We start from the raw sequence: 16,008 nt of genomic DNA on the forward strand, positions 1-16,008 counted from the left end.
AAAGCGCAATGTAAATATTAGCAGTTTTCTTATATTGAAATGAATTGAAATGATTTTTTTGGGATAATTAATTTGTTTATTTTCAAGCATTTTCATCAAGTCTTTTTTTTCGTTCTTTTCATATATTATATTAATGATTATTTCAGTTGAGTACAGTGCTATGCCGACATTTTAGTTGACTTAAGAATGGCATTATGTTCTCTCTCTCTCTCTCTCTCTCTCTTATAATCCACCTTTGAAAGCCAAATTAGTACTCAGCTGTCTAAACAGGAATTTGATTGCACAATAACTTTCATATTTAAAAAATCCACCGTGGCCAAAATGCAAAACTGTGATATCTTGATACCTTGAAGAAAACTATAAACTGAATATCATAGTTGTTCTTTTGAATTTCATGTCAATTAAATAGATATCAAATAATCTTTGTGATTTTACAAAGGTATATTAAGAACTTTCTACTGTTGCACGGGAGACAAGAAATAATGATTGCTTGTTAAAAAGTTAAAAGACTTCAGATTTGTAAAAGATTTATTTGCATAATTCTACATTTCTCAATACGATACGGGTAAATATAGTAAATACCTTTTAATTGGCGTATTATAAGTTATGCATGTATTGACGAAAAATTTCTAATATTTAGTTAGTATGTTCACAACGCAAAATTACCCAATATAAAAAATGCCAACCAACGAAATTTTTTAAGAATGTTTTCTTCTATGAAAAAAATCCACTATTCGATATTAGTATGATATCAGATAATTTGATGTACTCCATTCCATTTAAACGTAAACCATACGAATTGTGTAGATAAACTGTATATGATATATTTCATTATGTATATTTATTTACATTTAACAAAACAGTAACAATGATAAAAAACTACTAAGTACCCGAAACAATAATAAATAAACATGACTAGAATATCATATCAAACGTCAACAAGAATAAGAAGAAAAATTACAGAAAAGCATTTCCAAGAATTAACAAAACTATAACAATTGTATAATTCGAGCATGATTATAGCAAGTTATTACATTTCGCGAAGAACAATACTTTATAATACTTAAACAATTGTAAACATAACAATATACATTGTAAATAACAAACGAAGACACATTACAAGAAAAATATCTCGTCTCCAAAATAATTAAGTTAGAACACCTAAAGACTTCTAGATTGAACACCTAGAGAGTTTTAGAGTGGAACACATAAACAGTTCTAGATGTGAACACTCGTTTCTGGCATAACCATTCTTAATCTCCACTTACTACAATAAAAAAACAAACACCGGTCATATAATCTTGAACATGCAACCGCAGGTAAGCTCATCTTGGTCAATCTATAAAATGACATCGTTAAACAAACTACTAGGCCTACTTACATCTAGACCAACAAAATTAACGAGATTTGATACACATAAATGTCACCTAACTGTAAACCAACCTATGTTTGCGAGTGATTTATTTTCGCGACTTTCGCGAGTAGAAAAATAACGCGAATATACATTGTTGCGAATACGTAAAACTTAGATCTTTTTTTATGTAACTACTTGAATTAAATTAGAAATCCACGAAATCTAATAGAAGCGAAGATTACTAGAAAGGGTTAAACGCGAAAATAAGTTGGTTTACAGTAATTGTTGTGATGCTATTTTACCAAAAAGTAAGCTATTACTAGAAGTGACAAAATGGAAGCAACGACCGAATTATTTTATGTCTGAAAAAGTTGTGTCTATTGTCAAGTTTCTCAGAAAGTCAAAAGTTTTTTTTTTTATCAAACCCAGGTGTGTAGGTTCAGTATGTTTTTTTTTCTATTTTTGCAAAATTAAGATAATTTTTATGTACTTTAACTGACTACAATTTTTTGGTGTTAATAGTATTTATGGTTAACTTACATTTCTTTTCTTGATACTCATTATCACAAGAGTGTGTCCATAGTACACGGATGCCCCACTCGAACTATTATTTTCTATGTTCAGTGGACCGTGAAATCCAGGTCAAAACCCAAATGTTGCATTAACATTAGAAAGATCACATCATAAGTAATATGAATACTAAGTTTCAAGTTGATTGGACTTCAACTTCATTAAAAACTACCTTGACCAAAAACTTTCACCTGAAGCAGGAGGGACTAACGAACGAACAAACGAACGGACGCACATATCATAAAACCCAATGCCCCTCTGCTATCAAAAACAATGTAGCCTAACTCTATTTCCTATTGTCTCTGATGGTCGTAACAAGTTTTATGAACTTTCCTTATATCTAACTTCCGTGCGATCTTTACTGTATTCTAGAGTGTTAAAATTATATATACTCGGAAACAATTATAACTAAGAGTGTTTAAAACATTGAAACATTTAGATTGAACATAAACAATACATAGCAAGCATCGTTGTTAATAATAATGATAATAATAATAAACTATCAGAGAAAACGTGAAATGTTTTGTTTTAAAATTCCGTAATATTCCTAAGAGAAGTTTTTTTCATAAATCACGATCCTCACTTAAATATCTGTCCCTAGATTGAACTTGTACTAATTCTTCCTTCGTTTCATACATTGGTCCATCGAATGAATATTGTCCAAACGAGGACTGTGATGTATCGTCATTTCGATCACGTGGTCCTTTTGAATTATTTGATGAATTGAAGCCTGTGTGCCCATTTCCAACGTTTCCATTCATTGCTATAACTCCATTGTTTGGTCCTTTGTAATCAGATGTTTGTTCTTGGAACGCACCGTAAGACAAGAACTTTCCAGTTGTATCTGGTTTAAGTGTATCTTCTGGTCTCCATGTATCTTCCCCATGTGGTTCTGCCCAGTGTTGTTGTTCCCCGGATGCAAATATTCCATAGAATGTTATTCCAAGAAAATGAACCACGCTGGCTATAATGAAGACATTCTGCCACTCATCTGCAGTCTGAAATTACAATCATATCATTTTGTAAGATACTAGCTTGCTGATGGAACAAATATGTAAACAATGTCTGAATATAATATTCAGTCTTTGGAACTTTCTCAAACGTCGTAACATTACTAACGACAAAAATCAACGAAAGCATTTGATTCACTAGACTGATAATTGATTGATAGTGTTCTATTGCTGAATCAAAATCGACTACACGTGTAGCAATAAACAGAACTGTTTATAAGAAATCTGTCGCAAACAGTCGTTGTTTGAATGATTTGATTTTCATTTATTTTTAGTAAAACCAAAGTTTTAAACATAAATCATAAACAGTACAGTAAACTAAATTACCTCCCCCGAAAAAAAAATAAAAAACCAAAACCAAAACAAACAACAAAAAAACAAGTGAAATCACAAAAATACTGAACTCCGAGGAAACCTCAAAACGGAAAGTCCCTTATCAAATGGCAAAATCAAAAGCTCAAACACATTAAACGAATGGATAACAACTGTCATATTCCTGACTTGGTGCATGCATTTTTTTATGTATACAATGGTGGATTGAACTTGGTTTTATATCTAGCTAAACCTCTCATTTGTATGCCAGTTGCATCAAATTCCGTTTTATTGACAACGATGCGTGAAGAAAACAAACAGACATAATCGACAAATATATCAAATATACAGCAGTCAACATTGTGTTATAATCTTTATCACGTGGTAGCGAATGTCCTGACTTCATATTGACGTCTTCTGAAAAGAAGAGGAAAATTGACAATAGGGAACAATATTTTCACCTTCGCTGGTTGTTTGTATATGAGTTTTCCGCGTAAAACTAAAATGCCCAAATCAAGGTATAAAATGGATGTTATTGCTGTTTTTAATAAATATATTCAAGTAAATATCCACAGTATGCTTTAAGACTGCTTGATTATTTGAAGTAAAACATTTAATCAATGTTACGGTAAGTTTTATTGCTTATGTTATTTTGCATTTGTATTTTTAATATCTACGTTATTTGAAGTAAATGGCCGTAGAGTAATTAACTTGAGAACAAAACTAATAAGAAGCTTTTGTTAAAGTAAGAATGGGTCACGTTTCTTCATGTATTGAAATATGTGGACAGGAAAGAAACAACATTTAAGTTTACTGAATAACATTTTAATAGAACATCATCAAAGAATCATTGAACTTTAGGCTGAATCTGACCAACAATTAATTAAATTATAGACAAGAAAGAGACGTGACACAACCCTTATTGACTCATTTTGACTTGTCCTCGAATCTCTGATGGGTTAATCAATGAATAATGAGTTCTTTATTATAAAATGATCAACATCAGTCTGGACTAATTGTTTTGATGAACTTACCTAATTGACTTCATCAAGGTCCATTTATATTCATAAACATTTTATAGTCGCGGTCATTATATTTAATAATGTCCATTCAAAAGCATCCGTAGTTGTCATATGTTAATGTCCGGTTTTACAAAGAATTCCTGAACAAATGTGATGTATGGTTAAGCTTACATTTATTGGGTTAAGAAGAATTTAGCCTTGAGATTAAAGCAGTTATTTTGTTTGATTCCATTGCATTTCATACATTAACAAATTTAGTCAGTTTTGTGTGTGCTTAACTGCTATACAGAGACAACCATTACATTGTGCGGTCAAAGCGCACTTTTGAGCTTACTTCATCAGGAACAGTAATGCGAAAAAGCTTTGTCTTCAAAATGAATTCAAATACTATTACATTGACCATACATTATTCCAATGATTATCCAAATATGCATAGATGCATTTTTAGAGTATGATCATATCAAAGCAACATAACTTAAGGTCAACAGTGCCTTACGGATTTTTAACCTCTGTGAGTTCATTTTAATTAGTTGAAAAGCAATTTTCTTGGGTCCATATGTACAGGTGAAACACGAATTCAAATGCTCAACCGATTGCAAATTTTCTAAAGGCTTTGCATGAAGAGATTGGTAAAACCACGAAATCATATATCAAAGAAAATGCAAGTTTCCAAATTCCATGAAAATTGGTACCCATGAAAAAAAAAGAACTCAAAGAATGAATGTACCATTATATCATTTAAGTGCCAAAGTGGTGATACATAACAAATGTAAGAACAGTTTGCTATAAAAGGTATAATCCTACCGACGCCAAATTAAAAATGGCACAGACCACTCCACTTTATGAACCTTCGAAATGAATTTTGCACACGCCTTCATGAACCGAAAATGTTGAACAAAACAAAAAAAATATTTTAACTACTATACCCTATTTTTGACATTTTTACTTATGATATTTGTTTTGTCACATATCATTCTCAAAATATTTGAATCTTATGCGACTGTCATACTAGTGAGAGTTATAGCTATATTTTAAATCAGGTTCAATCCACCATTTTCTGCAGAAGAAAATGCATGTAACACGTCAGGAATATTACTGTTGTTATCCATTCGTTTCATGTGTTTGAGTTTTTTTCTCTCTCAATTGCTTAGGGAGCTCGCATTTGATGTTTCATCGGAGTTTGGTATTCTTGATATGTCACATTTTTGATAATTAATTCCCCGCCACGTTGCGTATGTTCCAATTACAAGCCAGGAGTCTGTTTTTGAGTTGTAGCTGGTGCTTGCTACCTGATATATTTGTTAATGTTGATTCTTTTGATTGTTTTGTCACAAATCGGACCGTTGTTTTTCTTGTGTGAATGGTTTTATAATTCTTACCCCTTTTTTAGTTAACAACTCGGTAACAACTGGACACATCATTCCTGCAAGTGTACCAATCCCATTTGACAGACCCATCAAAATGGAAGCATAACGTGGTGCTAAGTCAAGGTGGTTAACGTTGAAACCTGAAAAATACAGTACAAGTAAGGTGAGAATATTACATTTCATAGTGAAGTTGCATCATATTCGTTTTTTGCAGACGAAATATTCATTTGTCCCTGTTGCTTGGCCGCCATATTGATTTCGGTTTAGAACATAATTGCTTCCTATATTTTGTGAGGGTAAACATTTATTTAAACCTATCTTATGCGATATTTTGTTTTCAGTTATTACCAGTCCAGGATATTCGGTATGCAAGATCTTTTTGGGGTTCATGTGATTCCCTGAGTTTGTGTTTGTTGTTTTGATTTGTCTCTTGCTATTCGATTTCGAGATTTGGAAATCGATTGACTAATGTTGCTCTAATTCATACAATGAATAAACAGTTGTCGAAATTACCGAATTCCATCATAACCGAACCAAACAAAGAAATAACAAGACAGGTGCCAAAACCGTGTCATATACGGTGCAGGAAATGTTAACCCTTCCGGAGCACCTGCTTTCAGTCCCGGTTTTTGTGTGGAGTTCGTGTTGTTTCTTATTTATTATTTATAACTGTTGATTTAAATGGCCTTTGAATTATGAGTCTTTGTTAACTCCTTGGTTTTGATTGTTATTGTTTTTCTAGTAATTCAATTTATTCGATTTTTTTTCTAGTACGGTTATACATACTGTAGAAATTAATATTGAGAGTTGATGCTTTTTTCTTTTATTTCGGGTGGTAACGTATTTATATTGCGACAAAAATAAACTTTGTTCGTGTTCTCGTTTCAATTGTTTCCAATTGCCGTTTTAAGGCCTTTTATGCTGACTATGAGGTATAAGATTTACTCCGTACGTGACCTATATGTTACATTTTGGTGTTATGTTTCTGTTGTGTCGTAGTTCTCTTGTATTTGAAACGTTTCCCTCAGTTTGTAACCAGGATTTGTTTTTTCTCTATCGATTTATGAATTTCGAACAGCGTTATACTACTGTTGCCTTTATCTATAGTTTTAATTTCTGTGTCATTTGGTCTCTTGAGGAGAGTTTTCTCATAAGCAATCATACCACATCTTTTTTCATACTTGTATAAAACCTGTCGAACTTACAAAAAAAACCATAACGATTACCATTATCTGTTTTAATTATTAAAACCGGTTTTGTTTTGGAAATAAAATGCAGTGTCATCATTATCATCTGATAAAAATCTCACGGAGCACACTCGGTTATTAAATCCCATACTGTTTTAAAATTTTATAATATACTTTTATAGCCATCATTTTTCACAATGATATGAACTTTTATTGCTTTGTTTCCAATTAAAAAGACATTAAATACTAGATTCTGTGAAAATCAATTATACAATTCTATGAAGTCATTATTTGCTGGAATCATTACGTTTGTGGCAAATGCTTTTAAATAAGACTAAAGTCCGTTGCAAAAAATGATAAATCATTCTGACTATGTGACATGCATACCTGAAATGGCAAAACCACTTGATCCAACTGCTAATGTCAAACACACCATTGCTGCAGTTTTATCACGTGCAAAAGCAACACCCAATAGAAAACAAGCTTCTAGTCCAAAGCCTGAAAAGGTAAGTATCTCCAACTTTATATTAATGCTATAAAAAAATACTTTGAAGTGTTGTTTTTTGGCAAAATCTATCATAAAGGTTCTCACAGTTAGAGGAGAAAAGCAATTCAATTATTTTTCTGAGTCTCAAATACATGAATGACTATCAAACATTTCACCTTTATATATAGTTCTGCTCAAACGGAAACGATTTTTCCATATTAGCCACAATCCTTAATATGCTATCAATTGGCAGGGAGGGAGGTCATTTTCTGGTTTATAGATGCACAATCAACGATGGAAATGTATATTGTAAATTACATAGGAAGATGTGGTGTGAGTGCCAATAAAACAACTCTCCATCCAAAAACCAATTTATAAAAGTAAACCATTAAAGGTCAATGTACGGCCTTCAACATGGAGCCTTGGCTCACATTAAACAACAAGCTATAAAGGGCCCCAAAATTACTAGTGTAAAACCATCCAAACGGGAAAACCAACGGTCTAATCTTTATAAAAAAAAATGTGGAATCTGTTTCTTTAATGATTTTATACGATATACAGACAATCTTAATCATTGTGTCGAACGACCTGTTCTCTTTACTTTGCGTCATCAGGCATGGTCGCCTTTGTGATGTCTTCATAATGGGAATTTGAAGAGTATTTGACGTCATAATGAAATTTTGACCATTAAACAACTGAGTTCAAATGATTCACGCGTTGATAATATCAAAATGAACAATAGGTCATGATAATCGGGTAAGAATTGGAGAAAAATATTTTTTCGATAAAATAGTCTTACCTCCACAATTGAATATTTTTCTAACAGTAGTAGTGGTGAGATGTCTTTGTCGTAGATTATCCGCTATTTGTCCACCAATAGGCACAATAATAGCCATAACTAGATGAGGTAGTGCCGACAGAATGCCACTCTAAAAGACGAGGAAAAATATATATACAGGTGTATTGTTTAAGAAGTTTGAATTCGTACAATACTAAGTTATTATAGTTAAAGTTTGTCGAATCTAAAAGGAAAGGAATAGTTTTTACGTTTAGATGTCTGAAATATATTTGAAACATAATAAAAAAGTAACATGTGCTACAATACAAAACCTATGTTTATGTTTTTGTAGTGGATCTTCCGTTAGTTATAGTATTTTTGTAATCCTCAATGCTCTTCAACTTTGTACTAGTTTGGCTTTATAAATATTTTGATATTAGCGTCACTGATGAGTCTTATGTAGACGAAACGCGCGTCTGGCGTACTAAATTATAATCCTGGTACCTTTGATAACTATTTGTATTCTTTTTACTATTCAAATGATCATACTAAAATAAATTTGAAAGGCGAGAGATCATACATCATCTGAAAGTTTCTTAAGTTTCTTTTATCATAAATGAAAAAAAAACAAAACAAAACAATTGAGTTATGGTCTTGTAAAAACATCTGTGAATAGATTTAAAAAAAAATCGATGATTGGTAAAGAAGTAATATAAGGCAAAAAAGGATGAGATGTTTAATTGCATCAGAACAAAATAGAGACCTAAACAAAAAATTCCAAATAATTATTGTTTTGAGAATTTAATCCTTTATTCAACGCAATATCAATATTACTTAAAATACTATACAACTTGGTTAAATCTACCATTTTCCAAATAAAGAAATGCATGTACCTTTTCAGGATGTGACAGTTGTTTTGTATTCGTATGATATAGTTGAGTTTGTGAGTTTGCCATTTTTTAAATGACTCTCCATATTAAATTTTCTTTGATTTCTGTTTTTTCTTTATTTTACCTTTTTCGTAAACTTACCGATTACATTACGATTTCATATTATAATGTTTGTTTTGTACTATACAATATTGTTACTGTGGAATCATTTATATTCGTTGGATACCAATTTTTGTGGGTTTCGTGGGTCCTGGTGAATTATGAATTCAAATGTCCAACAAATAGAATATTTTGAATAGGCTTTGTATACAGTGATTGTTTAAACCACGAAATCAAATATCCACGAATATGCAAATTTTCAGCAATCCACGAAAATTGATAAACATGAAAATAAACGAATCCACAGTATTTCTAATCAGTTTTGCTTATTTTCTGTTGATTATATATGTCGAAGCTACAATACACCTTTTCTTACAACAGATGAATCGGTTATGCATTGAGGCTAAGCCGAACTTAACGCACGAACAGAGTCAACAGGTACTTTCGGCTAATTACTTATTAATTAGTAAAAAGGATGAAGGATTTGAATTCATCTACTTTCATAAGTACAGTAGTGCGAGAAAGCTTAACAATAAGCTCTAGAATCGGATTAGGGGTAAAACAATAAGCTCCGGAATCGGATTAGGCGAAAAAATGTAATGATGGCATTAACTTTCGTTATGCTATTGCACGAATTACGTTCTTGATATAGTGATTAATAGGTGAGTTTAATTTCATATGACAAGCAAATGAAAACAGACAAGGTTATAAACTGATTAGGTGCTGGCGAAATGGAATTTTAATCAAATAAATGGTAGACTGATTAGGTTCCGGTAACTTTGCTCTTAAAACTGGTAACAAAAGTTATAAAATATTAAGATTGATTTTAGAACAATACATAGCATGATAAATGAGGTGCCAATAAAGAAATTTTCAAAATTGACATACTCATCCTTCAAATGAGCATGTGCAGGAGTAATTCAGTATTCAAAGTCTTTTATTATCACATGTGACATTTACAGAAAAGTAATCTATTCAAGGAATGACTGTAATATTTTTTCTGTCTATGAAAAAATAACATAAAAATTTGGTGCATACTGAATAACGCGCGTAGCGGGTTATTTACAGTGTGCACCACATTTTTTATGTTATTTCGAATAGACAGAAAACATATTACAGTCATTTCTTATAATTTAATTCTAAATTCCATTTTAAACCGTAAAAAACCATGAAAAAACGTTGATGACGTCACGGTCACATGACTAAATTATGTCTATGGGCTCATAACATAATAATGTCAGCCAATCAGAGGACGCGTTACATCCAAAACTAAATTATATAGTATTGTTGACATATAGTTTAATGACAATACAATCGACGTGTTCGAGGATGAAACTGGAGGATAGATATTGACCAAATATAATGATTATAAGTGTATGTAAAGTATATACCGTTTAGATATTGACCAAATATAATGATTATTAGTGTATGTAAAGTATACACCGTTTAGATATTGACCAAATATAATGATTATAAGTGTATGTAAAGTATATACCGTTTAGATATTGACCAAATATAATGATTATAAGTGTATGTAAAGTATATACCGTTTAGATATTGACCAAATATAATGATTATAAGTGTATGTAAAGTATACACCGTTTAGATATTGACCAAATATAATGATTATAAGTGTATGTAAAATATACACCGTTTAGATATTGACCAAATATAATGATTATAAGTGTATGTAAAGTATATACCGTTTAGATATTGACCAAATATAATGATTATAAGTGTATGTAAAGTATATACCGTTTAGATATTGACCAAATATAATGATTATAAGTGTATGTAAAGTATACACCGTTTAGATATTGACCAAATATAATGATTATAAGTGTATGTAAAGTATACACCGTTTAGATATTGACCAAATATAATGATTATAAGTGTATGTAAAGTATATACCGTTTAGATATTGACCAAATATAATGATTATAAGTGTATGTAAAGTATACACCGTTTAGATATTGACCAAATATAATGATTATAAGTGTATGTAAAGTATATACCGTTTAGATATTGACCAAATATAATGATTATAAGTGTATGTAAAGTATACACCGTTTATATATTGACCAAATATAATGATTATAAGTGTATGTAAAGTATACACCGTTTAGATATTGACCAAATATAATGATTATAAGTGAATGTAAAGTATACACCGTTTAGATATTGACCAAATATAATGATTATAAGTGTATGTAAAGTATATACCGTTTAGACAATGTGCATGCGATCGGTATTCTTTTGTGTGCATGCCTTTCACCATCTTCAAAGCATAAAAATGTTGAAGTCATATCTATCGGATTGTGATCGGTTTTTTCTTTGTGAGACTTTAACAATTTTATAGTGTTACCAATGCCATTTTATTACATTTACCTTGGCAACATCGTCATGAAAAACTTCTTTGAAATACATAGGCTGACTAATAATAAGCAGATAAAATGTCCAGCTTCTACAGAAATTAGCTACGTTTATAGCATATACTGGCATGGATGTAAAAAAGCTTAACCATGGCGTCCTCATGTTCTGTAAAAAAGAGAAATACAATAAAAAGTTTCGTACCACACATATTTGCTTTTTATAACTTGATTGACAGTAGTTCTTAACTTCAAGTAGATAAAACTTATTAACTGTTAACTGTTTGCGAAAAAAAAAGCTAAATTTGTCATTGAATTTTGCTTGTCATTTTTTATTATATATAAATATGTCATATTAGCGTACGTTCAAACAATATCATCTACAAGAGAGACTAAAGGTACAAGAATGTCAATTTAAAACAACTTTCATGAAAAAATAAATAAAAAGTGCTCGGACTTATTTTTTTCATCCACAACATTAATGTCAATTTAATATGAGTGGTCCCTTTGCGTTTTTTAAAACTATGTTTATTGTAGATAATATATGTACTATATTTCTCGAATCTTGAATAAATCCCTCAACACGCGTAATATAATTATCAATTTTAATTTAATTACGAATGAAACCTCTTGCTATCATTTGAAATAATTGCTAAGCAGTAGTATAATTGCGAAATTCATTTATAATGTAATGGAATTTTGCACTTTTCAGACTTCAAACTTGTCAAAAGCAATTATCTGGTATAATGTGGTTAGAATTATTGTCATTTTGAAAGCCTTAATACAAAACAAGCACATTTGCAAAAAGCCATACTAATGTTTGCTGAAATGCTTAGATGTTTGATAATGCCACAAAGCTTCTTTATTGAGATCTAAATTATTTGTCTTAAAACAGAAACTAAAGACATTTAAGGTTACTTATGCAAATGTTAAAACCATGTTTGAAAATATGATTATAAAAAATATTTTACTGTCAATTCTAGCAAAAATTGGGTTAATGCATTTGTTGTATTTAGTACAATTTTTATGAACTTTTTGTGTTATGCTATTCAACTTTTTCTCATTTGTATTTATTTAGATATTTCCTAGGAGTTCAGTATTTTTTGCTACTTAACTTGTTGTGCAAAGAAAACGCGCGTTTGGAGAACTGAATCGTTAACCTGGTATCTTTGATAAGAGGAGATTTTATAGCATTGAATGTTGTTTTTACCTACTTACATAAATATATCGTAGGAGTCTTTCTCATTATGAAAATATTCGAAGTAATAATTATAGCATGCAATTAATATATTTTTCTGCATTCATTTGTGAATACCTAAAATTCAAAAAGTCTTGTTTGTATTTGAAAACAATAGCTTGTATCCAGTTTCATCTTTTATTGTAATCTAAAATTTTGTTCTGAAATCATGTGGTTATATTTGTGAGTTTCATGCCCAATATAAAATGTATTGTAAACTCTTATCAAAAGAAAACAGACAATCTAAGTATGAAAAAAATCCTAAAAGTCTCCCATTGAATATTATTCATATACTTTACTGAAGATAAGACTTAATTAATTAAATCAACTTGACGAACAATTCCATATGTGTCCTTCTTTGTTGTGGAGTGTTCTCGATTGTGTTTAAAGCAAAATGTATTGGACGACTTTCCTAATGGTGGAACCTAATCAAATCAAAATACTATTGATGGCAACATAAAACTCTTTAATGTCATGAATAGACATTATACTAACTCATTGTATTCCTAGATATTTGCCAGACACCGAGTGATAAAATCGGAAAAGAACGGGATTATTTAATTATCAATCGATTCGAAAGATAGAAATTCTATAACAAAACATCTGAGAACTGGAATATGTAATGTTCAATTTTTACAGTAGGTTGTTGTCGTGTCAGCTCTGTTTTAAAGAACAGGAAAGATAAATGTCTTGTTATTCAGATTATATTAGAGTTCCCTAAAGATTAAACGATAGACAAATCTTGTCAAAGCTAGTAAAGAATAAAACAAAAGTAAGATGTGAGAATTGATCTTAGTTCTTAGACTTACTTTGTTTGTTAGTGATGTGTTTTCACCTATTGATGTTTCTATATAAATAAGTTCCTCTTGAGATATATAAGGATTGCACGCTGGTCTTTCAAAAGAAAAGAACCAAAAAAATATAGACCATATGATACCCATAGCACCTGTAAAAGAAAGAAAGAAAAAAAATTCATATATTGAAATTTGATACCAATAATAGATGTTGAAAAAATATCAAAATTAAAAGCCTTTAAAAAAGTCTTAGCAACTGTAAAATTACACCAAGAAACATTTCCAGTTTAAAGCTAATAATATCCAAAAGACACGATCGATAGTTTGCAATCTTAAAAATTTTAAGAAAATACTTACATACCAATACGATTAAAAATATAATTTTATTGGTCATTTACAAGAAATCAATGAACCGGTCATGAAAATACTATCTGCAGTATGTCGCTTCATTTTCATAATTGAAGATACATGAAGCGTTTGGACATTTGCCTTGTGACTTAGTACCTTGCAGTTGGGTGCTTTTAATAATGTATTTTGATAAAAAAAAAATATTTGCTTAAAACATATTTAATGATTACGTTATCGGCAACTACCTTCGTATTGCTCTCCAAAAAGAAGGATTTTATATGAATAGCAGTGTTTTAAGCTTATTTGGAATATTTTAAAACTAAGCTATTCTCATAGAGTTAGACAGGTTTTTGAGGCGCACTAAACATACACATTGACACAGTGTACTTTGGATATTGAACGTTCTTTTGATAATCATTGTCTCGACGTATTTCAGAAAGGAGATTAAAACAGAAACGTTTTATAAGATCAAACAAAAAAGTTATTTAAACAATGATAATAATTATTATTACAAATGTGTATCATTATTATTAAAATAATCATAATAAAAAACAAACAATAATATAAAAAAAAATAGTTACCAAAAACATAGAATCCAGACTGCCAACCAAAATTCTTTGTCAATATACCAGACAGGGGCATTCCCAAAACTGCACCAGCATATGAACCTGTTGATAAAAGTATTGACATATTTTTCTTTATTAAAAACCTTAAGTAACAAGTTTATAGATTAACTATTTATAGTATCTTTTAATATCGATCACTTCACTTTTTGTTGTTTAACTGCATTAAAATAGAAATATTTTTATTGTTGAAACTTTTTTTTTAGGCTAACATCAAAAACTTATTGCACACTTTGTTCTACAAAAATTAAACACATATTATGCAAAGGAATATATTTGTTTATGTCATTTTTAGTTAGTATTTTAGTTACTTAAATTTAGTTGTAAATTTTGTGTACGAATCTTAAAATTAGAAATACAAAACTCGGCAACTACTTTTTTTCCTGTACAAGACAATTTTTTAGAAGTTTGTCTCTATTGGATTGACATGTAAGATATTAATTATTTTTGGTGTAGTAGTCTATAAACATGGTAAATTGTTATGTTGAGCAGTGGAGTATAATTGAGTCTTATACTCAACCGAGTGTCTTTCTGCAAGAATTCCGTGTTATCGTTTCAATTTTAAGCATGAACACTTCGCATCCCATACAGGGAAATTGGCGGTCTTTATTGTTGAGAAATGTACATTTTTTTAAAAAGATTGCACAGGGAAGGAGGTGCAAGCCTTTGTAAAATTCCAAGTTTAGTCATATGCTCTAGACTTGTTTAAACTCTATTCACCGACAGCATAATCGTTGGTTGGAGTTTCTGTACATGATTATGACATGTACACTACAGTTGAAGAGTTTAGTGTAAGTTTCATAATCCATAATATTCAGTTTGAAAATCTTTGGAACCAATAATACCTTCTGTTAATTGTTCGTTCACACTAACGGAATAATCAAATGTGTCTGCTTGTGATACTCTCTGATATAGGTAACATATGGCGTACTCTTTTAGCTTAACACCAAAGTCACTATGCACTAGTGACGCTTTTCTGACGTGAAAGAGCTTGGTCTTATCAATGATCACTTTAAAAGTCTAGTTCACTGACCGTTATCCGGTTGATAGAATCTGAAGGAAAAGGTTCTTGATAAGTATATAAAACAATGTGAGCACATGATTATCTGACCCCTTTGCAGATTGAAAACCAGTCTGTGAATTTTTCGTTGATTCGAATTCAACGCTTTAATCCGGATTACATACTTTGAATCACTTGAAGCATTCTTCTAATTCCAACAGTTCTCAACTGATACCATACAACTGAATGATCCATAGAGTTGAAAGCCGTCTATAAATCTGCAACCTCCTGGAAATGTTTTAATTTGAAGCTTCTTTTTTTTTTTTAAGTTTCGTAGAATTATATGCTATGAATTTTCAAAAATCCATTTTGATCCTTACAAGAATTCATTCTTTCTCGAAATCCTTCGCTAATCTCTAACTCATACTCGAGTTGAATAATTTAGCTACTGAAGACTTAAAATTGATGCTCCTACACCATACAGATCGCGGTAGTCAATTCAAATAGGTTGGTAAAATGACTAAATTCTGGTCTAGAAGAGTAACGTACGGAAGATAATTA

At 30.6% G+C, this 16,008-nt stretch overlaps 1 protein-coding gene across 2 annotated transcripts in view; it reads right to left on the reverse strand.

Moving 5' to 3' along the window:
* Nucleotides 1-510: 510 nt before the first annotated feature.
* LOC134685302 (vesicular glutamate transporter 1-like) overlaps nucleotides 511-16,008 on the reverse strand; it is a 60,164-nt gene continuing 44,666 nt past the window's right edge. For both annotated transcript variants that reach the window (XM_063544941.1, XM_063544940.1), the window contains 7 exons: nucleotides 14,406-14,492; nucleotides 13,492-13,628; nucleotides 11,465-11,614; nucleotides 8,109-8,238; nucleotides 7,210-7,320; nucleotides 5,648-5,775; nucleotides 511-2,922 (listed from right to left, as the gene is read on the reverse strand). In XM_063544941.1, coding sequence (XP_063401011.1) covers nucleotides 2,488-2,922; nucleotides 5,648-5,775; nucleotides 7,210-7,320; nucleotides 8,109-8,238; nucleotides 11,465-11,614; nucleotides 13,492-13,628; nucleotides 14,406-14,492 — 1,178 coding nt within the window. In that variant the 3' untranslated portion in view covers nucleotides 511-2,487. The remainder of the gene's footprint in view (nucleotides 2,923-5,647; nucleotides 5,776-7,209; nucleotides 7,321-8,108; nucleotides 8,239-11,464; nucleotides 11,615-13,491; nucleotides 13,629-14,405; nucleotides 14,493-16,008) is intronic.

Source organism: Mytilus trossulus, chromosome 9 (genome assembly GCF_036588685.1).
Source record: "Mytilus trossulus isolate FHL-02 chromosome 9, PNRI_Mtr1.1.1.hap1, whole genome shotgun sequence".
Taxonomy (NCBI): Eukaryota; Metazoa; Mollusca; class Bivalvia; order Mytilida; family Mytilidae; genus Mytilus; species Mytilus trossulus.